This window comes from Pristis pectinata, chromosome 35, assembly GCF_009764475.1.
Source record: "Pristis pectinata isolate sPriPec2 chromosome 35, sPriPec2.1.pri, whole genome shotgun sequence".
NCBI lineage: Eukaryota > Metazoa > Chordata > Chondrichthyes > Rhinopristiformes > Pristidae > Pristis > Pristis pectinata.
The window spans coordinates 3,621,996-3,649,922 of NC_067439.1; the positions used below are offsets into that span (position 1 = coordinate 3,621,996).

The 27,927-nt window shown below is 40.9% G+C and overlaps 1 protein-coding gene across 1 annotated transcript in view; it reads left to right on the top strand.

Annotated features, from left to right (window-relative positions):
* Window positions 1-27,927, top strand: part of sipa1l3 (signal-induced proliferation-associated 1 like 3) — a 191,510-nt gene that overhangs the window by 88,473 nt on the left and 75,110 nt on the right. Inside the window, 7 exon segments of the mRNA XM_052044092.1 lie at window positions 13,713-15,535; window positions 18,209-18,339; window positions 19,500-19,688; window positions 21,586-21,760; window positions 22,469-22,572; window positions 24,829-24,986; window positions 27,265-27,841. Coding sequence (XP_051900052.1) covers window positions 14,053-15,535; window positions 18,209-18,339; window positions 19,500-19,688; window positions 21,586-21,760; window positions 22,469-22,572; window positions 24,829-24,986; window positions 27,265-27,841 — 2,817 coding nt within the window. The 5' untranslated portion in view covers window positions 13,713-14,052.

Below are 27,927 nucleotides of genomic sequence, written 5' to 3' on the forward strand. Positions count from 1 at the left end.
GCAATTTTTAAGCAATATGCAAGTCTACATAAACTCTAAAAGATTCAAATTCCAAGACATGGCCTTGATGGCTCAACTGATCCATACTATTTTATGCCCTATAACTGCCTCCTCCCAACTATCTTCATCTCATCCAGTGCCTTGGCTAAAAGCTGATAACTTAGCCCTTCCTTTCTATTTATGAATTCTGCACTCATCTAAATGACATTGTAAGTGCACTTTAGAAGTAACTTATTGTTCGCCAAAGGCTTTGGAACATGCTGAGACGATGACACTCTAACCTTTTTCTTAGTGTGGCCAATGACAGATGAGTACACCAAATGTTTTGATTCAATTTTGCTACATTGGGCCTCCAGTGCTGTAATGATTCAATGACTTTTATCTTTAAGACTAGTCCTGAAGAATGAGGAACTAAAATAAATCCTCTTTCCATTCATTTCTGGCGATACACAACTCTGGAATTGGATTACTCCAATGGAAAGCAATGTTAAAGCTTGTAGGAAACGGTCACCTGTAGAAGGTCAACTTTGACCATGTTCTATTTGCTGCAGCTCATGCTATCCCTCCAGGCCTGTCCTTAAACCTGTGAACATGGCTATTAATTCTACCAAATACTTTCAAACACCAAGTGGATTAATAGCCAAGATGGAAACAATTGTAGAACCAGAAAGGTTAGTCCACTGCTGGTCAAATTGTCTCCTGGCTCTGGGGCAATTCCTGCTATCGAAAATGTTAGTTTTGATCTGTGTGTTCCTTAGCTGATCAGTCACTTTGAAAGAATTGCCTGGTTCTTTCTTCCCTGTGGTTGAGCACCTTGCTTTTATTCAGTCCATTTCGTTTTGTGGCCTAGCTGAGATTGATGGAGTTTAATTGATGGTAATTAAATCAAGTTTCAGTGTTCTTCATTGCCCATCATGGGAGGGACTGTCTCATATTTTACAGATTATAATTGGTGCATTTGGAATTTGCTTATCAACTGAGAGGGAGAAAAATACCAGTTAAAAGTTAGTTAAATGACAGTGAAAAGTGGCACTTCTGAAATGTGCTCCTCCTTTCAATCAAATTGTTAGTCCTCGTGTTGAAGGTTTTACTTTACACTGGGATGGACTTCCAATAGCTGAACAAAAAAACTGCTGGAAGAACTCAGCAAGTTGGGCAGCATCTGTGGAGGGAAGTGGACAGTTGAAGTTTGGGGTTGAGACCCTTTACTAATGGTATGAGCCCGAATAAAATCTTTGCAATGCATAGCAAGTAATCATTGGCACGCTTGAGGTAAGATTACAAGGTATGATAGCACAATGGACTAGCATACAGAAGTCTGCATTATTGATCCAGGGACACACATTCAAATCCTGCTATATAGCAACTGAGGAATTTAACTTCAAGTAATATCCTTCAGGGAAGGAAATCTGTTGTCTTGAAGTGAGTTATACATTTGGTAAGATATTTATTAGTCACGTGTACATCGAAACACACAGTGAAATGCGTCTTTTTGCATTACTGAGAAGGTGGGGGCAGCCTGCAAGTGTTGCCACTCTTCTGGCGCCAACATAGCATGCCCACAGTTCCTAACCTGTACGTCTTTGGAATGTGGGAGGAAACCAGAGCACCCGCAGGAAACCCACGCAGACACGGAGAATGTACGAACTCCTTACAGACAGTGGCTAGAATTGAACCTGGGTCACTCGCACTGTAATAGCGTTACGCTAACCGCTACACTACAGTGCCGCCCTCTACACTGCTGTGCAGCCCTGAATACATTATTAAATTGAATACATTATGCAAATTAAATATAGTGGTATCCTGGAATTCATTATTTTTCAGCATTCAGAGAATTGTTTAGAAAATGGGGCACATTAATGTAGCTAATCCATTGGAGCAAACACTTGAGATGTTTGAGGCAGGGAGGGTGTAGTTTGCACTTCACATGATTGAAGTCTTTGTTGCACAACTCATCTTACTGATTTGCATTTGTTCCTTGCTAATCGTTGCATTATTTCTGATGGGTATCATAACTTGAGTTTTCCCGCTGGTGTCACTGGTTGACTGGCTACTTAAGTGCAAATCCTCTGAATTATTGGGGCTTTTAAGGTTTAGACTAGGAGCAAAATATCCCTTCGATGAACCGTGACTGGCGCCAGTCACTGGAAAAATGCATGTCCCTCTGGGTTGGTTGCAAACGGTTATTTCCTTTGTTAAATGCAGCTTGATTTTATATTAAACACTGAAAATTCTTCTGATTGTGGCTGTTGTATATAAGAATGGGAAAGACTAATGAGGATAAGAAATACTCTGTGTACCAGAGCTGAAATTGGGATGTGATCTTGCTGTTTGGCATTTTAAAACAGTGGCTTTTGTTGGTTGGGTTATTTTTATACTGTACCACTTTTGAGGACCATTATTTTCTAATTTGAAGTTGAATCAGTAAGGGATAATCAAAGCTTATTGAGTGATTGCAATAAATTAATGTAATTGAGGCATTCTGCAGTACTAAAGATAAAGTGTCAGACATTTCATGTCAAGTCGAGTTTATTGTCATGTGCACAAGTATGGTGATGTACGGGTACAATGAAAAACTTGCAGTAGGATCACAGGCACGCAGGTACAGACAGCACACAGAATATAAATTATACACAAATTATTCAAGACAATGAAGAGGTAAAAAAAAACTGCAAAAACAAGACCTTAGTGCAAAAAAAAAGACACAAATCAGAGAAGTCCATAGTAGTGCAAGCAGTGGTCCATAGTATTCTGTTGCCGAGGTAGGATTAGGGTTGGACAGGTTGGTCCAAGAACCTGATGGTTGCAGGAAAGTAACTGTTCCTGAACCTGGTAGCATAGGACTAAGGCTTCTGTACCTCCTGCCTGATGGTAGCAACGAGAACAGGACAAGTGGGATCCTTGATGATTGCTGCCTTCTTGAGGCAGTGCCCCCTGTAGATGCTGTCAGTAGTGGGGAGGGCTGTGCCTGTGATAGACCAGACTGTGTCCACTACTCTCTGCTGTCTTTTGAGTTCCTGTGCATTGGAATTGCCATTCCAGACCATGATGTAACCAGTTGGGATACTTTCAACAGTGCATCTGTAGAAATTTGTTTAGAGTATTGGTGATGTGCCAAATCTCCTTGAGCTTCTAAGAAAGTAGAGGCGCTGGCATCTATGTGCTGGGCCTAGGACAGGTCATCTAAGATGTTAACAACCAGGAATTTGAATTTAAACTGATCTAAATGAAGGATTTGAGACATTGAATTGGCAAGACTTTACATCAGCCTTGCATTGTGCCATTGGGTCTCTGTTTTTATTTCTTTTGAATGAATTTTCCACATAGAAAGCTTTGAGCTTTGTTAAAACTAAAGTGAATGCTGCTTGTGTTCAAATGAGGGGACAAATTAAAAATATCACGCCACATGGAAGTTTATTTTGCTCTCTATAAGAAGTTATTAAAATGTAACATGATGGAAGCTGAGATACTTAAAACTTCTTTTAAAAAGACTGTTGTTAATTTAAAATCAATTGTATTTTTTTTGAAATATTTATCCAAGGATCTTATAATCCATATGAATTAGTTTATTAGGGCCTGAGAATTATAATTACGGCTGAGTATGTCATTCACGTCTCACTAACACTTCATTACAACAAAGCACACTGAGGGCTTATGGGTTAACTTGTTTTTTCCTTTATCCTCTCCTATTGACACCAGTGTAGTGTGCAAGTGTCTTGACTGCTAAAAGTTGAAATCAGACCCAGAAGTAGACATCAAATGGATAAGTACTGAAACAAAATATTAAAAGCTGTGTGGCTGTTTGGGAATCCCGAGAAAGGAGGTTGTCCATCACATTTACATCGTTTACGTTGCTAATCCTTTATCTGCATGATAGACTTTTATTCTCATCCATCTGTGATTCTGTTGCTGAGCAGAGGGACCCAGTTTTAGCAGTAGGTCAGGAGTTAATGATACTTTCTCGCAGCTCAAATAACAAACTCCAATCACGTGTTCATTCATGGGTTAATATATATTTAATATATTGGAAACTGGAGCACTCGGAGGAAACCCACACAGTCACAGAGAGAACATGCAATTTCCACACACACAGCACCCGAGATCAGGATTAAACCCGGGTCTCTGACGCTGTGAAGCTGCAGTTCTGTTAGCTTCACTACTGTGCCTCTCCTTCTTGAGTGCAATCTTTTTTAATGTATGCTATTTCTATTTTGTACATTGGGTACACAAACCCAGAATATAAATTGGAGAAAGTAATTTTTATAAAACTTTAGTTGGTTCATGCTTTGAATCCACATTTAATTCTGTTTGTTAGGCATCAAAAGCACCAATCAAGGACATGAAGCAAAATTATGTAAGATTCTCAAAGGCATAGGAAAGATTTATCTAGAATCATATTTCAAATTAGACTGCAGAACAAGAACCTGGGTATTCGGGTGCAGAGTGATTACTTTTAGGAAGGTTGTCAGGAATAAAGAATGATCAACCTGGGGATTAATTTTACGGACAGCAAAGTGTATACAGAGATGCAATGTGATGGGGTTTGGACTTTTCTTGGATAAACTGAGAACAGCCTTCCTTCTCCATATTATCTTGTGATCTATTTTCTGCTTGCAGAATGCTCTTTTACATGACACTGAGTTCTCTGATCTTGATGTAGGATTGCACAGTGAGGGAATGAAGTATGATATTGCCACTGCAGGTTTATCAAGAAATGTTTGCAGTTGATTAGTATGAAATTCTCTAGGCATTGCATATTGTAAGGCCCAATAATTCAATCATGTCATTTAATGACTCAGGCCGTGAAATTTCTATCGAGTTTCTGAGCATAATCAGATTTGGGATTTGCAGCTAGCAGTGTCATGTCAGCACACCAAGCTTAACCAGGATAAATTTAACCACTGTGAGCATCGGGCATTGTTGTAAAACAAAGGATGGGGACTCTTCCCAAATCCTGATGACCTGTACACATCATAATACGTGGAGCACTGGCAAAATGAAAGGGCCCAAAAACTTCCTGTGGGGACAATGTTCCTTAAGGTAAAATGCTGGTGGTAACCAAACTAAATGACTCCTTTTTTTTATTTGGGGCACTGGTGTTGTTTTCATTTTGACTCTGACCTCTGATCCCAGCAATTTTTGAACCATTGCACAATGTGTTCTTCAGTGGAAAGGCTGAGAAGGGCACCACTGAAATTTAATCAAGGAATGTAAAAAGACTTGAGATTCATTTTCATTATCGTCAAAACAAAATGCTTCTGTGTGTGCTTGGCACCTGGTTGGAGCTAGCAACCCCAGGTCCTTCATGTGTGATGATATTCACACAGCGTGTTAATGATTTGTTGCGTTTATTATTGTCTATAAACCTGTAATCATCTCCAGTTAACTGGTGTGAAATTTTGCATTCTGCATTTCTTGTTCTCAGCTACTGGATATGTCTGTGTGGATTACAAGAGTCTAGTTCAAGAGTGGAGTTGAGTGCTTGGTTTAGGTTCAGTTCTGGTGTTTATTTCTTGTCAAGTACATTCTACTATTTGGTAGGGGCTGGATTTCTCTTGGTTTTGAAGACTCATTTAACAGGCGGTTTATTTACAGTATGAGACTTCTTTTGATGAGGCCAAGTGAAATGATACTATCTTAATTCGACCACACACACACACACACACACACACACACACACACACACACACACACACACACACACACACACACACAGCCAAGTCTGGTTCATGTTTGGGGAACTAACTGTATGAAGATTGATATATAGATAGATATATAGATATGTGTGTCTGTATGTATATATAGATATCTATCTCCCATGACCTTTATGTATTATGTTGTAATAGTAGTTCACTTGTTGTCAGCAATAAATAACATTCACCTTGTGCTTTGTGTAATGAGTCAGTCATTTTATAACAACATTCAGATTTGTCCATAAAGGGAAAATATTTTTAAAAGAGATCTTCCTCAAACCATTTTCTTGTTGATTCTGCTAGTTGTGCAAGGCAAATCAGTGTATGGTTGTTCAGTTTGTCAACAAAGTTGAGTCTACTATTGAATAAGGAATATGACTCAGCCCTCAGTCTCTTGCTGGGTGTGTTCTGCGTGGCAATGAAGTCTGGGCCTTGAAATTGTTTGCATATTCTCTTTTAACCTAATTCAGGTAACACAGTAAGAACAGAATGAGCAGAGAGTTATTCCAGTAATCTAATGCCCACCTTTTGCCCAACAGTTTCTGGGGCATCCTGGTTTTAATTAGTCTATCCCCACGTCACTGGGGAGAATTACCTATAAGCTCTCCATCCCATCCTTGCCAAACGGCAGCCAGTTTAGAATTGACAGCAGGCTAGTGATCAGAGATGCCTTCTGGGCCAGCATCTAACACCATCTGTTGTGGAAATCTTCCTGGTTTCATATTAACTGTCCATGAACAGAGAATGACAAATTTGTTCAGTAGAATCTGTATAAATTAGAAATCGGTACCCTTTCTGCTTACTTGCCTCTAGCCTTGAAAGAACAGGAGCAGAACTTGATTAGTCAGCCCCGGTGGCAGCTGTACCATTCAGTCAGATTGTGGCTAATTTTCTTCAATCCATTTTGTAGCAATGTTTATTATTCCTGAATTAGGTATGCTAGAAATAAATCATTTGCTTGTATTGTTTCTCAAAAGCCTAGAAAACTTTATTGCAAGTTTGGAATTTAATCTACTCATGCATTAGCTGATGTGTTTACCTTATTCTAGAACTTGTCATTTATAGGCTAGTGTTCTTGCTGTAGATTTTGCTAAGGTTTCTCAGTGCCCTAGTGCCAGCTTTCTGAGCTGGAGAGTCACAGGCAGACAGAATTCATCAGTCTGCCTGCATAATCAAGCACTCTGATCAAGCAGTTCTTAGGACACGTGCAAGCTTCCAGCCAAGAATAGTTACAGATCAACTGTGTGGATGTGGTATGATGGCCAAGTGCACGAATTGAACAGCAGAACTTCTCTGGGAAACATAACAGGATTCCAGAAGCAACCTCCCCTCCTGCTCCTCCAGCCAATGACCCCAGGCCAAACTCCCTTGAAACTGATTTGCAGAATAACAAACCAAGTACAGTTTGTATGACTGTTATCTTTCTGCCTTAAACAGCTCTACATTTAAACGTATATGATTGACACTTGTAGCATTCAGAAAATCCTTTAAGCAGATTTCTATTAGTATTACCTACAAAGCTGTTACTTGAAGTTATGTCTGTGCATTCATCAAGGATGGCACTTTCAAATTGGCAGCTGTGGCTGTTTTAACCTTTTGGAGGTCTTTAAAGGTGTTAATTCTGCCTGCTGCCTAACTATCCCCATGCACTTCATCCTGAATACTACTGGATCAGTCCAGTGTATGGGGAATGTTGAACGAAGACAGAAATTGAATTAGTTAAACTGACTTCATTCTCAATTTCCTCCCAGCCATCTTCTAAGGTTTTGACAGGATCTAATATTTGTTGAAAGAAAGTGCATTCTTAATGCCTACAAGGACTTTCAAACTGTTTAGGATCTGGAATATTGAGTGGGTTGTTGTTACAGTGAGGCTTTATCCATCTGGTTCTGCAGTGGAGTGTGGATGGTTCATTGCTGAGGATTGCCTCATTTTCCTATAAGGAATTTTTAGCCAAAGCAGCCATAGAGATATTAGTATCTTCATCACTGTTGCTGGGTGAGAAGATGCAGGAAATCCTTATCACTGCCCATTGGCACACTAGTAAAGCAATAAGTAGGTAAATGTTGAACATCTATAATGTATCCTAGGAGTGAGTTATGAGCTGGCTACTCGTTACTGGGTGATGTAATTTATGGGCACTAGCTAATGGTTAACATACCTTCATCAGCATTTTAGTTTGATCTAATTTTAACTTTGCACTGTGTGGCATGTACAGTTGGGGTAGCTGGTTACCTTACTATGCCACTGAGTGGTATTGATTGGCTGGCTGATGGGTAAACAATACAATGTGTGAATCAGATGGTGTCATTACAACTGTGGAATTTAGTTTTGCTGTTAATGGATCTTGTGTATTTTATTGGTAATACATTACACACTTAAAAAGAAAAACCCATAGAACTGTAATTAACAAAGTACACAACTGCTGGATGTTGTAGTCTGGAGTGAAAAGACTACAGAGAAGTAGAGGATAGCCAGAGAAATTTGAGCGAGCATTCTTTTCCTGAATCCTGGTGTTTTTCCAACATGTGTTGAGTTCATCTTGGTTTAAAGTGACAAAAGCAGCATAGTGGTTTATCCAGGTAGGTTGACGATTGTGGGAAATTGATGTATAACAGCATGGCTATACTACAGGTCAGGTAGATGATCGTCCAGCTCGAGGTGAAACAATTTTGTTGACGTGTTACTCAATTTAAAAAAAACAGCTAATCAACCTGCTTAACCATAGCAGTGGAAAGTGTTTCAGTTTCTGCTTGTCGTGTAGGAGGACAGACAAAAGATTGGTGTGGAATACTTCTTGGTGAAACTGGGGTCAGTCAGAAGTGTTATTTCAAAATTAATCCCCAGCTATAAAAGTCTTCACATTTTAAATATAAGGTTTTGTCTGGCAGCTAGGCTGCAAAAGTAAATCCAGAATTCTCTGAAGTGAGCTTGCACTATGGAGGAAATTTCAACCAGGATTCTACTTCTGATTTGTTTTCCAATGACCTACTGGAGAGTGCATTCTGTATGTATGCTAGTCCTCGCTGGGGTAACCTCGCTAGATAAGTGACCAGCAAGCGATCACTGCTAGCCTTGCACGTGTCAGGTAGCCAGTTAAGTGAGCATTCAAGGTGGAGGAGGGGGTGGTGGTGGGCAGACCCTCTGAAACAACCCAGGACTGAGGCATCTACAGGAGGACACACCTGATAATGCAATAAATGTCAACTAAAATCTACCCTGCCTTTTCTGCTGTTGGAAGGTAGGGCTATTTTTGAAATCCTGCTGGAACGTGTAAAACTGTCATCTCGATGAATTGTGTTGCAGCAAAAAAGACAAAGGCTGTAGCTTTATCCTTGGTAAATAGCTGTGTGTTGGCACGACTTGCTGTCTGCTCCTTGGAACTTGAACCAACCAAGTCCACTGACTCACATTGTCCAATGTTAGGAGCAGGTCTGCACTGGCCTGCTCCAGAAAGATAACTATAAACTGCACCACCTCCAATCGCCAGAGATCTGTCAGCACCAGTCTTGCTTAACAGTTGTGGGAAAGCAGGATTACTGAAATCGATTCCCTAACAATGTGGCTGGGTGGTTCACATCCTTGTCAAGAAGAAACTTGTACTTGTGAGATCAAAACGTATAGTTAAGTTTCATTTCGGTATTCCCAGGTGGAACAACTTGTGAAAGAACCTACCTTTTTGTTTTGATGGTTGTGTAATTCACCAGGGGATGGATCAAGGGGAGAGAGAGAGAATTTCCTTGGGAGATGTATAGTTATCAGCCACCTACACCCCAAGTTAATAGAAGCTGAATATTGTCTGCATAAATTTGCTTGCTGACAAAGATGCTTCAACTCCTGAGAAAATTCCCAGCGGTACTATTTAGCTTGGGCTTCCCAGTGCTGGATTATGCAGAAGACAAACATCAGCATGATCTGTTGGGCTCCAAGGGCTTATTTCTGAGCTCCAAGTCCATTGTGATTCTGTGAAATAAGTGGATTATATGAAGTCTGTCCATGTATTAAACTCTTCATCCCAAGAAAACTCAGCAGGTCTCCTAGCTCACATCTGAAACATGATTTTCTAGATTAAGGTTTTTATCTGTGCTAAAAGGACTGCACAGAATTTGGTATTGTTCAGTCTGTTGTACTGCCGGGGAGCTCTGCTCTGGGTTATGCCTGGATCCATTCTTGTCTGTGAAAACGATAGATGCAGCACATTTTTGTGACAGCAGGCTAGAATTGGGTTCTCTAAATTCTGCTATTTGAATGGCAATTAATGTCTGCTGGTATCTATTTACAAAGTCAATATCTTGATTTAGATCACCTTCACTGATGCAGCAGCTGGCAGTGAATCACCATGGTGTTGTGACTGCTCTTTTTATCATAAATCCTGCCTATGATCAGCCATGTTTTTAATTTCTTATGATACTGCTCCTCAAGTGTACCTAATATTTGCATGGTCATTCTGATTAATGTAAGTAACTAAAATGTGCATCAGAATAAAATATCAGGGAACGTCACAATGGGCCAGTTGACATCTGAAATCTATGTTCTAAACTAAGATAGAAAAGGAAAGTCAGGTACACGAGAAAGAAAGGAACACAATGATAAGGTGATGGGTTGAGGTGTATGCTGAATTGCATTTGTAAAGATTATCACTTTGGATCTGCTGTATTTGCTATAGTTGAGCACAGGATGTTCAAACAATCTATTAAAATTACCTCTGGAGCTGTGTGCAGTGCTGACTCTTGTTTGATGTACTTGGTTTGTTGCTTTCTGAAAATGTGATTCTGTTTGCACACACTCTTTGCATTCTCTACATATTAACATTCATATTTGAACTCTGACATTTGTCAGCTTCATTGAGGTTTAACATCAAATCCTCTCAAATTTAATTTCAACCTTGGTTTGATACCTTGGTATTTTCACTGTCTGTACTAAGTACAGCCATTAAGACTTAACACTAGCTGTTCTTGTGACTTTGGCTGCTTTGGTGACAGCTCTGGGTGGTTTTGTGCTTTGGTGTGGTCTGATCAAAGCACATTCAGAATATGCGATACTTTAAATTTATGCAGCAGTGCAAGTGTGTTGTAACATTGTTGGTTTTCAGTATCTGACCATGAGCCCTGCCATCTGCATTTTGTGAAGTTAGCCTCAGAGCCCGCAAGATTATAATGTGGGCTTTGACTCAAGATACTTTCTTGCATTGGTATTTCACTTTATGATTTGCTGGCACTCTCGCTGTTGGAGTCCATTTACAGCTCAAGTTACCCTGGTTCTATATTCTGTCTGTGTGAAGTTTGCACGTTCTCTCTGTGACTGCATGTTTCCCCATGATTGTACAGTGTCCACCCATATACCACAGTCATGTTGATCGGTGGGTTAATTAGCTATTGTAAATTGACCTTTGGTGTAGGTGGGCAATAGGAGAATCAGGATGGGTATGTGGGAGAGATTAGGTTACCAGGAAGTAATTGGAGGGATTGCTCAATCCACAGACCAAGCACCAAAATCTATCAATAGCCCAAATGGCCTCCCAAGTCGTCATATGTATATTACTGGTATTGTGAAAAAGCAGTAACTCAGTAATGGCTACAATGAGAAGTCTCAATTAATTTATTTGAGTAGTTTGGATATTATTTCGGTCAGAAACGTCTGGGAGTAGGCAAGCAGCTGGCAGCAGTGTGTTTCTGAAATGAAAGAATCAAATTTGTTCAAGTACAAGAACTTGTGACCTGCACTTTTGGATCACAGTTGGCACCAACTCTCGTGAGGTAGTAGTTTTCTATTCCCAGTGCCTTTGGCAGTGGAAGGATTAGTTATCTGATATGGATACAGCACTTGTAGAAAAATATTTCCATGTTCAGACTACACTTCTCCTTGTGGGAGCTGGAGATATTATTATTTTAATGAATTAAGTGACACATACTGCATTAGACAAACACCACTGCTGTTTGGTATTGAAGACATGGAAAAGACTCAATCTACAAAGGCTGACCCACAGCTGACTTTTGTTGAACTTTTCCCTCCCTGTTGAACAGACTTTGATATTTTCCACATATAAAAAAAATTAGTTTGTTCTTTCGCAACTCTAGGGCACCCAATGAAGTACTTCTGAAATGTAGCTGCATTGTTACACTGAAACTTGGCTCGGTCTTCTGTGCAGGAAGCTCCTGCAAACATTAATGTGACTGACCTTTTGGCTGAGAGAAATATTGATCAGGTCATCAGGAGAAACCCTCTGCTCTTCAAAACAGTGCCTTGGCGTCTTTTCTGCCTTCCTATGAGGCAAACAGTTTAACACCTCGTTCCAAAGGTGGCTGCTCTGACAGCAGAGTATTGCCTCAGTAGTGCTCTAAAGTCTAGATTTTGGCGCTCAGTTAATGGATTGAGGTTTAAATTTGGAAACGTCTGATTTAAGAGTGAAGAATGCTACCAACAGAGTCACATTGGACACTGACAGTAATAAAGCAAGACAGTACCCTCTGCATCTTGGTGGTTTGATTAATGTTCACGTTACTACATAAATTCCATCTTGAAACCAGTCACCTGTCACTCACCCACCCTCACTAAAACTCACCTCCACTTTGGCCAAATCCTTCAACAATGGCATAACACTTGAGACAAGAATAACTGGATGTCAGTCAGTGGCAGGAGAAGGATTAAGGGGAGATCAAAAAGATATTATCAAACAAGAAGTTTTCGAGGAAGGAAGGAGGTTAAACATTCAAGGGTTTCGGGGAAAACATTTTGAACTTTAGAGTTATAACTACAAGCGTCAAGGCCACACAGGGCATGCAGCAATCTTGATTTGATGAGTAGCAATAAAGAACCAACGAATGTTGATGAAAGCGGGATTTAAATAAGAAAATAACAAAGTGCTTAGCAGGTCAGGAGGCAGCTGTGAAGAGAAAAACCAGAGTTAATGTATCAGGTGAATGACCTTTTAATAACATTGTGACCATTTTAGATTTTATTTCATTTGGCTACTTGGAACAACCAATTTAAGGTTAGTTAATGAGTCTAATAGTCTTAAAAGGGAATGTATCTCTGCAGTGTTAATCAAATTTGTAAAAAGAGTAGAATGTTAGGTGGTCCATAGTTTAACTAGGATCGCCACTCCCTCATTTTGCACAACTCGTGTATCGTGACCACCATGACCATTCCTGGTTTGGATCCAATTTACCTTTTTCTCACTGAAGGTCAAAACCAAGGAGCTTTATTGTTGTGAAAGATGTATGGGTTAGGAAGTTGTGGGCATGCTATGTTGGCGCCAGAAGCGTGACAACACTTGCGGGCTACCCCCTGAACTCTACATAGAAGATGCATTTCACTGTGTGCTTTGATGTACATGTGACTAATAAAGATATCTTATAAAATTAGATGTTTATTCTTATCAGTGGTTTCGTTCCACACTTTCATCCAAGCTACTGCACTGTTATTTCCAGCTTGGATTAAAGTGTGGAATGAGAAGCTCTCCAGGAGACCAAACAGTGAGCTGGGAGGTTCTTTAACTCTCTATAGATAGGCACATCTAGTTGGTCTTGGGTGAAACTGTGGAAGCTCACACAGAGAATGTTGAGACTTAAAACATCTTAATATATAACTTTTTAAGCCAAGCATTAGTGGGCAAAGCCTTTCAAAAAAAATAAGCTCTACACTCTGGGACCATTAATTCTTAAAAGATTCCTGCAGTATTTCAGGACTTAATTCATTATCTGTCATTAACAGCAATAAAGTTGAACATATTTTGGAACAGGCAGAGGTAATTGGACTCAAATCTCATTCTACTTCCATAGCTCAAACCCACCTATAGATGTTGTTACTCTTGTCAGAAATGCACCTGATTATCACACTCAATGTGCACTCTGGTAACTTATCTGGTGCATATCATGCTCTCTAGATGATAAAGGTTCTCCCTGATTTTCCTTGTTACTCCTAATGCTAACGAATGGTGCAATGCATCAAAGATGTTTAATTCAGGATTTCAGTGACTTCAATACAAAGTGGTAATTTGTTGTTCTTTTCTCTCTTCAGGATGAGCGTGATCTCCTTCTGGTTAAAGGATCAAATGAAACACCTCTGTCAATCTGTTGAACCGCACAGGAGAATATTTGGAATTAAATAAGCTGCATCCAACCTCTGTCTTCCTATTTTTAGTCTTACTGATTATGCTGCAAGAAAACAGTCGGCATGTGGATGACAAGGAATTATAAAAAATTACGGCTGATTCAGATATATTGCATAGCTGCTCCTTAATTACATTTCCGCTTATTGAAATTGGTTCTGTTTTAAGCTTGAACGAGCAGCTTCCAGCAATCAAGGAAATGACTGGGACCTTTTTGTTGCTCCTTGCGAGACTGCGTGTTAATAGACTATGACAAGCTATAGACCTGTTCAAAATGAAAAGGTGGAGGCTGGCGGAATTGTTATAGGTGGAGTGGAAGTTCTCTCAGGTGCAAGCACATGTGATTACTATGCATCTCCATTCAGGGTCCAGAATGGGAACATTTGCAATCAGGGAGAAAATGTACCACGTGCAAGTTCTACCCCGGCCATGCCGAAAATGGGAGTCCGAGCTCGCATTGCTGACTGGCCTCCAAAACGGGATGTAACAAAAGATTCTGCAGGAAGTCCTGCAAGGGACTTAGATGGCGCCATGGTAGACGTTGAATTAATCTCGACACGAGGCTTTCATAATGGGCCATGTTATCCAAGCTATCAAAATAATCCCCAAGCCCCTTGGATTCGAGGCCTCTCCCACAAACCTCAAGGAAAAGCAAAAGAAGTAGAGTTCCAGGAGGAGTGGCCAAGGTCTCCTGCCAAGATGTTTGTTCCACTGAGAATTCGAAGTAACAGTGAGGTTACTCTCAATGAATATGATGGGGAAGGAGTCCTAGAGCTTAAAGGGACCAAACACGGGAGTGGAATGCTTCCCTTAAGAGAATATGGCAGCACTTCATCCATTGATGTTCATGGAATGGCAACTGAAAGCTTTTTTGACATGCTGAAGGAGTTTAAAAATGAGAAGATCGATCAGCGGAGCTCTGTGCCAGAAAATCTCAAGAAGCTACTCCGGGCTGACCCAAGCAGGGCCTCCAATCTTAGCCTTGAGAGTAGCTCCAAGGCTGACGATAGCCGAAGTGAATCATCTCAAAGAGAAGAACCAAAGGGTGTGCACAAAGATCGGGAGAAATCGCGCAAGAAGCAGTCACGCAATGAAAGCGGCGAATCTATCCTGAAGAAACTTCGCAGCAGCAAAAGTGAGCAGGAGTCAGGGCGGTCAAGCTCGGACCATGAAGATGGTAGGTCCCAGGACAGCACGAAGCCATGGGTTTGTCAGAAGAGCTTTGGGCATTTTGATGTGCAGAGCATACTGTTTGACCTCAACGAAGTGGTGAGCAACAGAAACTATGTGGCTCACCGGAGAAATACCACAACCGGTGCTTCTGCTGCCTCAGCTGCCTCGCTAGCTGTATCACGTTCTCTTGCTCTGGGAAACTTGGATTCTAACTTTACCAGCACTGAGGAAGTGAATGGCAAAGAGAATCTGGAACCAGATCTTGGCGACAGCAATTGCAATGATCTGCTCCTAAACTGCCCTCATTTCCGTAATGAAACTGGTGGTACCAGCGAGCGGGATATCAGCCTGTCGAAGGCTAGCATCAATGCAGGACAGAGCGTTGACTGTGAAGGTGGTTTTCCAAAGATGGTTTGGAATCCATACTGCACAAATGCGAGTATATCTGTGCTTGAGGTGCCAAAGGAATTGCAGCTGCAACAGGAAAGACTGAAGCACTTCAGCATCGAGCATGTGGACCGTGGAGCTAGATATTACCAAGACTATTTCCATGGGAAAGGTATAGTAACTTAATTCCCTTATCCATTATCTCTAACCCTTGTACCTTTTTACTCCTGGATCTTGCCATTTATAATATTGGATTGGTGCACACCGTGATCAGCACCCTTGTATCAAAGTGACTACCACCCACCACACTGTCCCTTCACTTTGTGTTCGATACCCAGCTTTCACCATGATAAAATGTTGGGTATTCTGTTATTCTTGTAACCCCTTTGGTTTAGTGAATGCAGTAGTTGATGCCATGTACTTGGAAAGCTTTTGGTTAAAATACATCTGAGGCTATTGGATAAAGGGCACTTTCAAATAAAACAGATCGCATCAATAATCATGTGTGTTTCCGAATTAATGTTTTCTGATCAAGGACATGCCCTATGTTGGGGAACTGCTGTTGACAGTATAGAGAGGGGGGTGGTCATGCAGCTTTTAGACTTTTTTTTGCTGAATGATTGAGTGATCCCTGCAGAAAAATGTGTTTTGTATGTGAAGGTGTAACACAGAAATAATCTTGCACTAGATTAGCATTTGGTCGTACACTGGAGGCAGTCGTTTCCACTGGGGCGTCATTTATCGCCGTCCCTCCTTGGCCACTGCCTTTCCTGGCCATTTCAGGGGGCAGTGAAAGGTCAACCACTTAAGTGTGGGTTTGGAGTCACCCATAAACCAGATCAGGTAAGGGCAGGCAGATTTCCATCCCAAAAGAGCATTGGGATGTTTAACAACATTCGGTTAGCTTAGTGGTTAGCATTGCAGTGATTAGATTTTTATTTCAGGTTATTTAATTAACTGAATGTAAGTTCCCCAGCTGCAGTGGTGGGATTTGAACACTACTGTGGATCTGTGGTCTCTGACTATCAATTGGGCAGAACGTCTGCAGGACAGTCTATGTCTGTAGCCCCAGCAAGACCTTAAAGGATGCAATGTCCGCTGGCAACAAGCTTCGTCAGTTCTTAGTGTAAGGATGCCATATTCTCCTTCACTTTTGCTGACAAATTAAAAATTTTCACCCCTCCTTAAAATCACAGGGTTGTTACAACACAGAAGGCGGATATTTGGACTGTTGACTCCACGAGCAATCCAGTCAGTGCAATACAATGCAAACACTGCAGTCATAAGATTCCCTCATTCCCTCTACACTTGACTATTTTTACCATTGGCTCTACCCTAACATTAGACAATGTCCAAACCTTAACTAATTCTAATTGTAGTCCAGCTGCTTTTGCTTCACTCACACACAAGTTGAAATTGCTCATTCAATTGGAAATATTGATCACGGAGCTTTAAGCAGTGTTACTGCACCCAGGAGGGTTTTCATTTAAGTGAGATTGTCAAAGATTTCACAAGCCCAACGGATAGGTTAATTGGCTACTCTAAATTGCCCCTAGTGTGCAAGTGAATGGTAGAATCTGGGGCGTGTTGATATGACTGTAAGGAGAATAAATTATGGGGAAAATTAGTGGGAGAATAGGAATGCTTTGTGGCCAACACTGACTCAATGGCCAAGCGGTCTACTTCGATGTAGTAAGGAGAAGTGGCCCCTTTGGCTGTTAGTAGCAAGCTTGTTTATTTCATTTAGTGAAGTAAGGCTCTTCCTCTGAAAATTCATCAAATTTGGATGGCTGGCATCATACATCAAATACAAGATTTTACTGGAAATGGACATTGTAGGATTTGTCCAACACTGAAAAACAGTGCAGAGATTTTTTCCTCTACCAAGCCATGAATTAGGGTTCATCATCATAGTGTGCCATCTCTGAGCTGGTGTCAGGAAAAAAAGAAAGTGATTTATCATTTGGACAAGGTTAAGGTGTCCCCTGCATGAAGGTAAGAGGAAACAATGGGCATCAAGTTATTTGTAAACCTGCCCCTTTATATGCTGCTGATAACTGCATTAGGAGCTGTTGTTGGTGGAATCTCAGATCTAGGTGGTTTGCACAATGAAGCTGCAAGAAGCAGCGAGTTTGATTTGTTGTAAGCAGGATGAAGTGCCACTATTGTGAGTAGGATGCTGAAACAATGTACGTTATGAAGCAATTCTGAGATCTGAAATGGAGGTTAAAGTTGCAATATAGGAACTAGCCTTTTTACCAAATGTAGATATTTTGCTCTGTTTATTAAGTAGAATATAGATGAGTACAGCACAGGAACAGGCCCTTTGGCCCAGGATGTCATGCCGAACTAATTAAACTAGTATTTAATGCCAAACTAGACTAATCCCTTCTGCCTACACAATGTTCACATCCCTCTATTCTCTGCAGATTCATGTGCCTATCTAAGAGTCTCAAACGTCTATCGTATTTGCCTCCACTGGCAGTGCATTCCAGGCACCCACCACTAAAGTTTACTCTACAAAAAGAAGTAGAATTGTGAGGTAGCCTAGTTCCACATTGATTTTTGTTTACAATCATGCAGTGATGCAAGGCATTATGGAAAAAAAAACTATTGCCATTTTGGAAATCTGAAATGAAAACACACAAAGGCAGGAAACACTCGGGGAACATCTCTGGAGGGAAATAGAGTTTACACTGAGGTCTAATGAAAAATCATTAATATGAACCATTGACTGTTTCTGTCTCCACAGATGCTTTCTAAGCTGCTGAGTGAGTAGGTTTAAGGTTCTGAAATAGTCCTTTTCTATCAGGGATTTAATTTTTCTCTCACTGTGCTTTTTCAGAGCACTGGAATTACTTTGGAGTGGATGAAAAGCTGGGCCCAGTGGCCGTAAGCATCAAGCGGGAGAAACTGGAGGACAGCAAAGAGCATGGACCTCAGTATGTCTACCGAATAATCTTCAGGACAAGTGAGGTACAGAATGATAGTTTTCATTATATTGTATGGTTTAGTTTGAGTAAGTTTTACTGCATTATTTGTGTTGTTATTATGCAGAAATTTTGGATATTCTTTGTATGACAACTGGTGAAAGAGACCTTTGGGAAAGAGACATTCCAAAGTGAGATGGAAGAATATGAATAGTTAATAGATCTCCCATAGAATTGCTCACCATAATGCAAATGCTTCATTACAAAAGGGATGTTAGCAACAAAGTATAACGGTGATGTGTTAGAGATGTGCAATGCCAGTAGGGCATGCATCCTACACAAATGACATAAGCAAAATGTGTATATTATGGGCAATTTGTTAATGTAACGGACCTTGATGTCCAATGTGTCCTCCTGATAACTTTTTTGTGCATTCCCAGGGGCATTGGCAAGATCAGCATGTATTTCATCCCTCATAGCCCTTTGTCAAGCTGGTGGTAAGCTTGAACTGCTGCAGCCTGAGGTGAAGCTGCTTGCAGAGGATTGTTAGGAAGGAAGGTTCCATAATTTGGAGCCGGTGACAATGAAGGAATGGCCAATATTTCCATGTCGGGATGGTTTGTGTGACCCAGAGGAGAACTTAGCACTTGGTGCACTTGCTGCTTTTTTTCTTTAAGCGGCGTTGATCAATTGTTTGGGAGGTGCTTTGGTGAGTTACTGCAACACATCTTGAAAATGGCACACACTGCACCAGTGGCAGAGGGAGTGACTGATTAGGTGGTAGATGGGAAGCTGACCAAAGTTGGCACTGTAAACAGATACACTGAAGAGGGATGAGGGATTCAACAGCAGCTGTTAAGTGGCAACTTTAAATTAGCTGCATTCATCAGTGAAGTGTCCTGAGCTTTCACAAGTGCAGTGTGGAAAGGTTGGAGCAAGCCAACAATGATAAAAACATTTTGCATGTGATGTCATATAAATACAGTAATTATTCCTTGTGTGTGCATGGGAGCTTTGATTCAGTGGTTACAGGAGTCCAGTTATACCTCTTCCCTTTGAATTACTGTTTTAGTTTAGCTCAGAGAGTCATCTGTAGCAGTATTCTTGTTGTTACATGCAGCCCTGAAAAGGTGAAGTATAATTGAACACTGCTTGAAAGGAGCAATGCTTTGAAAGACATGAAAATGTGAAAATTGCACCTTTCAGCTCATTACACTAAGAGGAGCAATCCTGGAGGATGCAGTTCCATCAACATCGAAGCACGGTACAGTGCGAGGGCTTCCGCTGAAAGAGGTGCTGGAAACTGTAATACCAGAGCTGAACATCCAATGTCTGCGGCTGGCCTTCAGCACGCCTAAAGTGACAGAACAGCTGCTTAAACTGGATGAGCAAGGGGTAAGTTTCAATATCGCCCTGTATTTTGTGGATATCTATCCTGTTCTACCATTTACAGTGCTGTTACACAGAATAGGCCGTACATGGTCAAAAAAAGCCATCAGAGGCTCTTCAGCATCTGTAATTGAACAAGAACGTCACTGTCTACAAACCAAATCTCTTGTCTGAAATCACAAGCTCACGTTTCTACATCTTTCTTTGCCATGGAAGTGAGAAGAAATATTGGGTGCAGTAGCTTAATTCTTGAACTGGTACTTGGGGTGCTGGTGATACCAGTTTAAATCTCAGTACAACAGCGACTTCAATAATGTTAACTAAATAAATTTGGATCAAAAATCAAGTCTCAGTAATGATGACCGTGAAATTATCAAATTATTGTTATTTAAAGAATATCTGCTTCACTGCTGCCCTTCAAGGATGGAAATCTGCTGTCTATGTGGCCTACAAGAGACTCCCTACCCATGCTGATGTGTTTAACTCTTAACTGCCCTCTGAAATGACTCAGCAGCCAGTTCTAGAGAAAACAGATGGACAAAAAAATACTAGTTTAACCCATTTTACTTGAATGAATGAATAAAACAAATGTTACATTTGTAAGGTGGATTTCTTTACATTTTCTGACCAGCTGTTCAAAAGCAGCAATAGAGAGAGCAGTGGGGTATCTCCTTGATAGACCATAACACATCGGAGCAGAATTAGGTTATTTGGCCCTTCGAATTTGTTCTGCCTTTTGATCATGGCTGACTTATTTTTCCCTCTCAACCCCATTCTCGTGCCTTCTCCCTGTTACCTTTGATGCCCTTACTAATTAAGAACCTATCAACCTCCGTTTTAAATACACCCAATGACTTGGCCTCCACAGATTCCACAGATTCCCCACCCTCTGGCTGAAGAAATTCTTCCTCACCTCAGTTCTAAAGGGATGTCCCCTTATTCTGAGGCTGTGCCCTCTGGTCTTAGACTCTGCCACCACTGGAAACATCCTCTCCACGTCCACTCTATCCAGGCCTTTCAATGAGATCCCCCTCATCCTTCTAAGCTCCATCAAACGCTCCTCATACATTAACCTTTTCATTCCTGGAATCATTCCTTTGGACCCTCTCCAATGCCAGCACATCCTTCCTTAGATATAGGGCCCAAAACTGCTCATAATACTGTCACCAATGCCTTATAAAGGCTTTACATTACATCCTTGCTTTTATATTCTAGTCCTCTCGAAATGAATGCTGACATTACATTTGCCTTCCTTATTACTGACTAAATCTTTAGGGAATCCTGCACTAGGACTCCCAAGTCCCTTTGCACTTCTGATTTCTGAATTTGGTCTCTGTTTAGAAAATAGTCTCCACCTTTATTCCTTTTACCGAAGTGCGTAACCGTACACTTCCCTACGCTGTATTCCATCTGCCACTTCTTTGCCCATTCTCCCAATGTGTCCTTCTGCAGACTCCCTACTTCCTCAACACTCCCTACCCCTCCACCTATCTTTGTATCATCTGCAAACTTGGCCGCAAAGCCATCAATTCAGTCATCCAGATCATTAACATATAATGTGAAAGGTAGCAGGCCCAACACTGACCCCTGCGGAACACCACTAGTCATCGGCGGCCAACCAGGAAAGGCCCCCTTTATTCCCACTCTTTGCCTTCTGCCAATGTCGAAGAGCTGATAGGCTCTTGACCTTGGCAACATCACCATAGGGGAAGAAAATTACAATCTAATATACCTCTTGCTGGTGCATACAAAGGTTTGGAAATGTTGTCAGTTGCAGATGGCATTTTGGGGTTATGGAGGGTGTGGATCAGAGGAAGAGGGCAAATGGGAAACCACATTAGTTAATGGATCCGAAGCTGCCTTTGATTTGCTGGTGACTGTTGTGCTTGAAATACCTCTGCAGCTCAGCAGAAAGCATAAAGTCGGCATTCTGTACTGTACAGCCGGCCAGGGCACTGAAGAGGAGATGTACAACAATGAGGAAGCAGGCCCTGCCTTTGAGGAATTCCTGGATCAACTTGGAGAAAAAGTACTCCTCAAGGGTTTTAATAAATATGCAGCTCAACTGGATACAAAAAGTAAGTTTTTTTTATAAATGGCTATAAACAGTTATTTCCTAAATCGGATACCTATGCAGTCTGGAAATTGTAGGTAGAAAAAGTCTTGATGAATGGTTTAAAACAAAATAGAAACAGCCTTTGCTAAGAATCTACAGGCTTGTTGACCTGTGTTGAATGAAAGGGCACTGAGCTGAAACGTTAACTCTGGTTTCTTTCTTCACAGAACCTGCCCCATCTACCAAGTAGATCTTGTTTCTATTGCAGAGTTTTAGCATCCACAATATCTTGCTCTTCTAGTATGTGCAAAAAGAGTGAGGCGTGGATCCTTGAAGAAAGAGAGCTAAGCAGGCTCCTTTTAATAGCATTGATCAAAACGGTGAAAAGCTGGGGGAAGTTTTAAGACTCGAGGAAGAGAACTGTGTCACATTTTGTCTGGTTTATTAGTGTATATAATACCAGTGCTATTATTGTTGGTTGGGAAAAATTGGAAAAAAAATCATGAGGTGAAACAGAAAGGCTTTGCAGCAACAACTGCAGCATAGTATAAAGGGTTTGCATATCCTAGAGAATCCTAATGGGTAACACCCCAGTGGTCAAGTTGCCGTGAATTTTTTAGATTTTCGTGGTCCCACTGTGGATTTCCAGAATTCTCTGATTTTGATGCTGATGGTCTCATTCTTTCTGGTGATCTTCTGTGAAATATAATGAAATATTTTCTATTTTCAGCTGGTTCGACTGGTACCCACTCCCTGTACACAACGTATCTGGACTACGAGATCATGTTCCATGTGTCCACCATGCTTCCATACACCCCTAACAATCGGCAGCAGGTTGGTAATATCTGTAGTGGTTTCCAAGCAAAGCCAATAAGTGGCTGGTAGTATGTTCATTACCAGACTTCCCTGTGGGTCACTGCTGTCTGGGTTGGTAGGTTACTTGCCTGCTGTAAATTGTTCATAGAGTGTAGGTGAGTGGTACAATCTTGGAGGAGTTGATGGGAAAGTAGGGAGAATGGGATTAGTATAAATGGGTGCTTGAAGGTCAGCGTGGACTTGGTGAGCTGAAGGACCTGTTTCCATGCTGTATGACTCTGTGGGATTGTTGTCGCCGATGTCAACTGGACTCTGACAACTTGTACTCGTTTCTCAATCACACTTTATTTACTTGTGCACAAGGAGAACAGTCCGGCCTCTGTCACCAAACTTGATGAAATGAGCATCTAGCTGCCTCCTCAACCTGCTTTTGAATTTGACCTAATAAATGGAATTACTTTATCTCTGGTTAATAATTCCTCATTTGGTACATATTGGGGATAATGTTCCCATCCTCCAGTTTTCCCCAATCTATGGAATGTGCATCTAGCTGGCAGGTACCCCTTGTGGCTTCAGCAGCACGGTGCTAAGTATTCCACACATGATTGTGTGGTTTAGGAAAAGCATGGATATAGAGTTTTATGGAGTGGATGCATTTGATGGGCAGGAGAAAATGAAAGCAGAATATTCCCTTTACTCTAACATTTATTATTGAAAGAAAGCATTCCAATTTTAAAATGTCTGTTATCAACAACAAAAGAACGTGTTCCATTCCTTCCACTTTCACCTTGTGGTTAGGATGAGAACAAAGTTCAGGATGATTATATGATGGCTGCAGTTGAAACTAGCCAGTTAAATTATTTTCAGTCACATTTCTCTGCTTATTCAGTTTCTAATCTTAAAAAATATGGCTCTCTGTACCTTCAGATTTGATTGTAAATTTTCTGCTTCAGCAACCAGTTCAGTGTGTTGACTAAGAATATTTTAATTCAAGACTTGTTACAATGAATGCACAAAAAAGATCCTGCTTTGAGACCTGAGTTGCCAAGAAGTTACCAACTTTCTAGCTGGACCTAATACCAGTGCTGTCAATCAAATCTACATACAGTTAGGAGACATAACTTTATGCTTTGGATGAGGGCACTAATTAGGGCTAAAATCTTTGTAGCTGCCTTGTTTTCTTGCCAAGAATACTTGGACTAATAGCCAGAAGAGATCAAGGAATTCATGCATAGCTTGGCAGTTCCATCGAATAGTTGATGCGGAGTTGTGCTGAGTTTGTTGATATGGCAAGTTCCTGGTTTAAGCTTTGTGCTGTTAAGCGTTTCTTAGTGAAATTAGTTTCATGGTCAACAAAGGTCTGGGCTTTATAATGGCTCACTTCCTTATTCTAATCTACTGAGAGACAAGTGAAAAGTGACTTTCATTAAGTTGACAAATGAACCTGTGGAGGTAACACTCCAGACCCTAATAAGTTCCTGAACTTTGTTTGTGAAGGCCATGTGTGGAGGTTGTGCACCATTATAGTGTAAATCCAGCAATGCCTTCACTGCTGAGTTCAGCAAGTGAATAGCAGAGTTATCCAAACCAATATTATCTCTATTTCATTAGAAAATTCTAGCTGGGGCTTCACACAGGAAATTGGAGTTGATCTCTGTATCCCTGAGTTGAAAAGCAAGGAGTCGTGCAGCTTATCGCTGTCTAGGAAGGACACTATTGGATTCTGAATGGTTGGATGATTAGTCAAGGCTCTTGGGTGACTAATGGGCACTTGCATGTGATGAATTGGTGGAAGGCTACAGGATGAAAACTGAGTCAATACCTTCAGGACAAGAAATACAAAAACTATTAAGGGAAAATTGAATTACCACAGAAGATTTGAGCTGCATTAAATGGCTGAAACATAATAGTTAAAGGTCTTGTATTAATGAATATTTATCATGCTCTTCTAAATTGGATGGAAGTGTGTGCACAACTATAGTGGTAACACCTGCAATTACACGTGAGGGACTGTGAACCCATGAACACAACCTCGTTGTTCCTTCTGCAGTATTTATCTTTGTAATATTATAACTTTGTCTTTGCACTGTACTGCTGCCACAAAACAACAAACTTCACATCATCTAACTCATGATGATAAATCTAATTCTGATTCTGACTTTGCTGAATTGCATTACCTAGTGTGTCCTGACACCTGATTCAAAGGATAAACTATATGCAAAGTGAGTATTTTGCAGCCTGTTTATGAGCTGATACCTTTTTGTGTATTCACAGCTTCTCAGAAAGCGGCACATTGGCAACGATATTGTCACCATCATTTTCCAGGAACCCGGGGCTTTGCCATTCACACCAAAGAGTGTCCGTTCCCACTTCCAGCATGTATTTGTAATTGTCAGGGTCAATAATCCATGCACTGAGAATGTGTGTTACAGGTGAGTGCTTATATAAGGTAGAGAGCAAAAGTGGAATTACTTTCATGTCTTTCACAACCTTGGCACATCTAAGTATCAATGAAGAACTTGAAGGATGCTCAATGTTGCTCTGGAGGCAAAAGACTGGAATCTGGGGCAAAAACAAGCTGCCAGAGGATCTCAGCGTTCCTCCATCTGTGGAGGCAAAAGGATGGTCGACGTTTTGGGTCGAGACCCTGCATCAGGTGTTGCTCTGTTGGAAATGCAAAACCAATTTGTACACAGCAAAATCTTGCACAGAAATGTGTTCCTGACCACATAATCTATTTTCCAATCTTCAATAGTTGATTTTATTACAATCCAGATAAACTTCAGTAAGCAATGTAGCTAAATCTATAACTAATTAATTAAAGTATACAATCAGAATTTACTAATGAATCATGTTACTTAATCATTTTTAAGAGGGTTTGTTTAATAGTGTGTCACAAACCAGCAACAAAAGAAACACACTGAGCATGATTCAGTGTTAAAAACTATTTTATTAATCACTACTTATGATAATACGTAGAATAAAAGTAAAAATGTTAGTATGTTAGAATTCAAGAATGTTAAACCTCGAACGTTAACCCCAAAACTAAACTCTTCGTGTGTGTGTGTGTGTGACAAAGTCCAAAACTCCCAGTTCCTGAATGGTTCTTAAAGTTCAGTTCCGCAAGCCATAAGGTGAAACATGAGCAAGGGCTTCTTCAACAACCACCGTTGTCTGAAGATAAGATGTAGATGTAGAAAAACATAGAGAGAGAGAGTACATACGAAATCCAAATGTTCCACGATGGAACCCAAATGACACTTCAGTGTTTACTCGGTAGTGACTTCCTCACCCCGAAAAGCATCCGAACCGTGGTCGTCCACATACAAATACCTGTTTCCTTCTACAGGTCAGCAACAAAGTGAACTCCACCGGATTACTTCCAACTTCCATACACGGATTTCAGTGGCAAACACAGTTATTGTTTCTCATCCCTCTTTAGAGAAAACAAGCAGGCTGGTGTCTCTCTCCCTTCTCTCTCTCTCTTCTTCTTTTTCTTACTTCTTCAACAACGTCATTACGTCCTTTATCTTCTATTGACGTAAGCACGCCCCACACACACATACACACACACTCTCTATCTTAAAGGGACTTTCACTGAGTCCATAACAAGTGGAATATAATGTCCAAAGGAGTGTATTGATCTTTCATTAGGTGTAATATAAATTACAGCACACGAGACTGACTATTATGCCTTCGAAAGTGAAAGCATGCTCCATTCTCCACCCTGTTCTTTGACCATAACCCAGCAAATTTCTCATCCTCCCTTTAAAAATCCAGTGCCCTCTAAAAATTTATTTCATGGAATTTGTTTCCACCACCTCTTTTTTCCGGGAAGGTATTCAATTTCCTGACAACCAAGCAAAAAAGAAATCCTCATCATTTCCCTTCTAGATCTTTTGGTAATGGTTTTTAAATGTCTGATCTCTGGTTAATAACCCATTCACAAGGAGGTGCAGTTTATGTACTGTCAAAGCATAACCTCCTTTTGAAAAGCTCTGCTTGCTCATCTCCAACCCCAACTCCTGTCCTTAACCCTGCACTGTCTCTTAATGTTCTGTGTTACAAGGGCAGTAGTCCATACTTTTCTAAACTTTCTACTAACAATCTGGTCAACCCCTTCCCTTATTACTTCTCAGAATGATTGAAAGCGTTACCAAGTGAGGTCCAACTACTTGTGCATTTTATTTTCCTAATAATTATTGGCTCCTCAATGGCACTAGAATAAATGCAAAGAATAGGGTCAAGAAAAAAGACAAACATGAACCTTGAATGCTCAGGACATCTTAAGTTACCTTTAGGAAAATGTAATCAAGATAGTACAAGGATGTACAGAAAAGCAACTCTTTCCTGTTGTCCACTGACCAGTTGACCACAACTAGGGTGTTGTCATTCCTCATCAGATGAGGGAGTAGAGGTGAATGATAACTAGTGGCTTTCTTGCTTGAAGATGCAGGAACAAAGTAATGTTGTGCCATGGTTTGGTTACAATACCAGCTCAATGGTCAAAATTCTGTCACCACTAAAAGCTATCATTTCCTTTCTCCCCTCCCTTCAGTGTGGATTCCCAATGATTTTCACCTTCTGTAGTCTTTTGGCATGGGCATTGATAAGAGAGGACCGATACCAGGAATTAATATCTTTAGCAGAACGAAGAATGGGGGAGAAAGGCTTATCATTTTAAAACTTTGGTCACATTTTCCCCCACAGCGTGGCAGTGACCAGGTCCAAGGACGTCCCAATCTTCGGGCCACCCATTCCAAACGGCTTCACCTTCAGCAAGTCTGAGGTTTTCAGAGACTTCCTGCTGGCCAAGGTTATCAATGGGGAGAACGCGGCGCATAAGTCAGAGAAGTTTCACGCCATGGCGACTCGCACCCGACAGGAATATCTGAAGGACTTGGCAGAAAACAGTGTCACCAACACACCTGTGGAATCCACTGGAAAATTTAATCTGATGTTGCTGAGCACGAAGAAGAAAGAGAAGACAAAAGCCCGGCTGGGAGCTGAACTTTACAGTGCCGGGGCCATTACGTGGCGGGTTTATGCACAGGATTACAGCCAAGCAATTGAAGTGGAGTGCATTCTTGGAATCTCCACCGAATATGTCGTGGTTATTGAGCAGAGCACCAAGGACGTTGTGTTCAACTGCTTCAGTGACGATGTAATAGGTTGGACTCCTGATGCATCGACAATCAAAATTTTCCATGGGAGAGGTGACTGTATATTCATACGAGCACTGGAGGAAAGTGTGGAGGACATCAAGGAAATTGTCCAGAGGTTGAAGGTAAGTTGGTGTGAGAGAGAGCTTGAAAATTCTGGAGTTTCTTTTTGAAACTTTTTGATTGTTCACTTGTGATAACTTCCTCGACC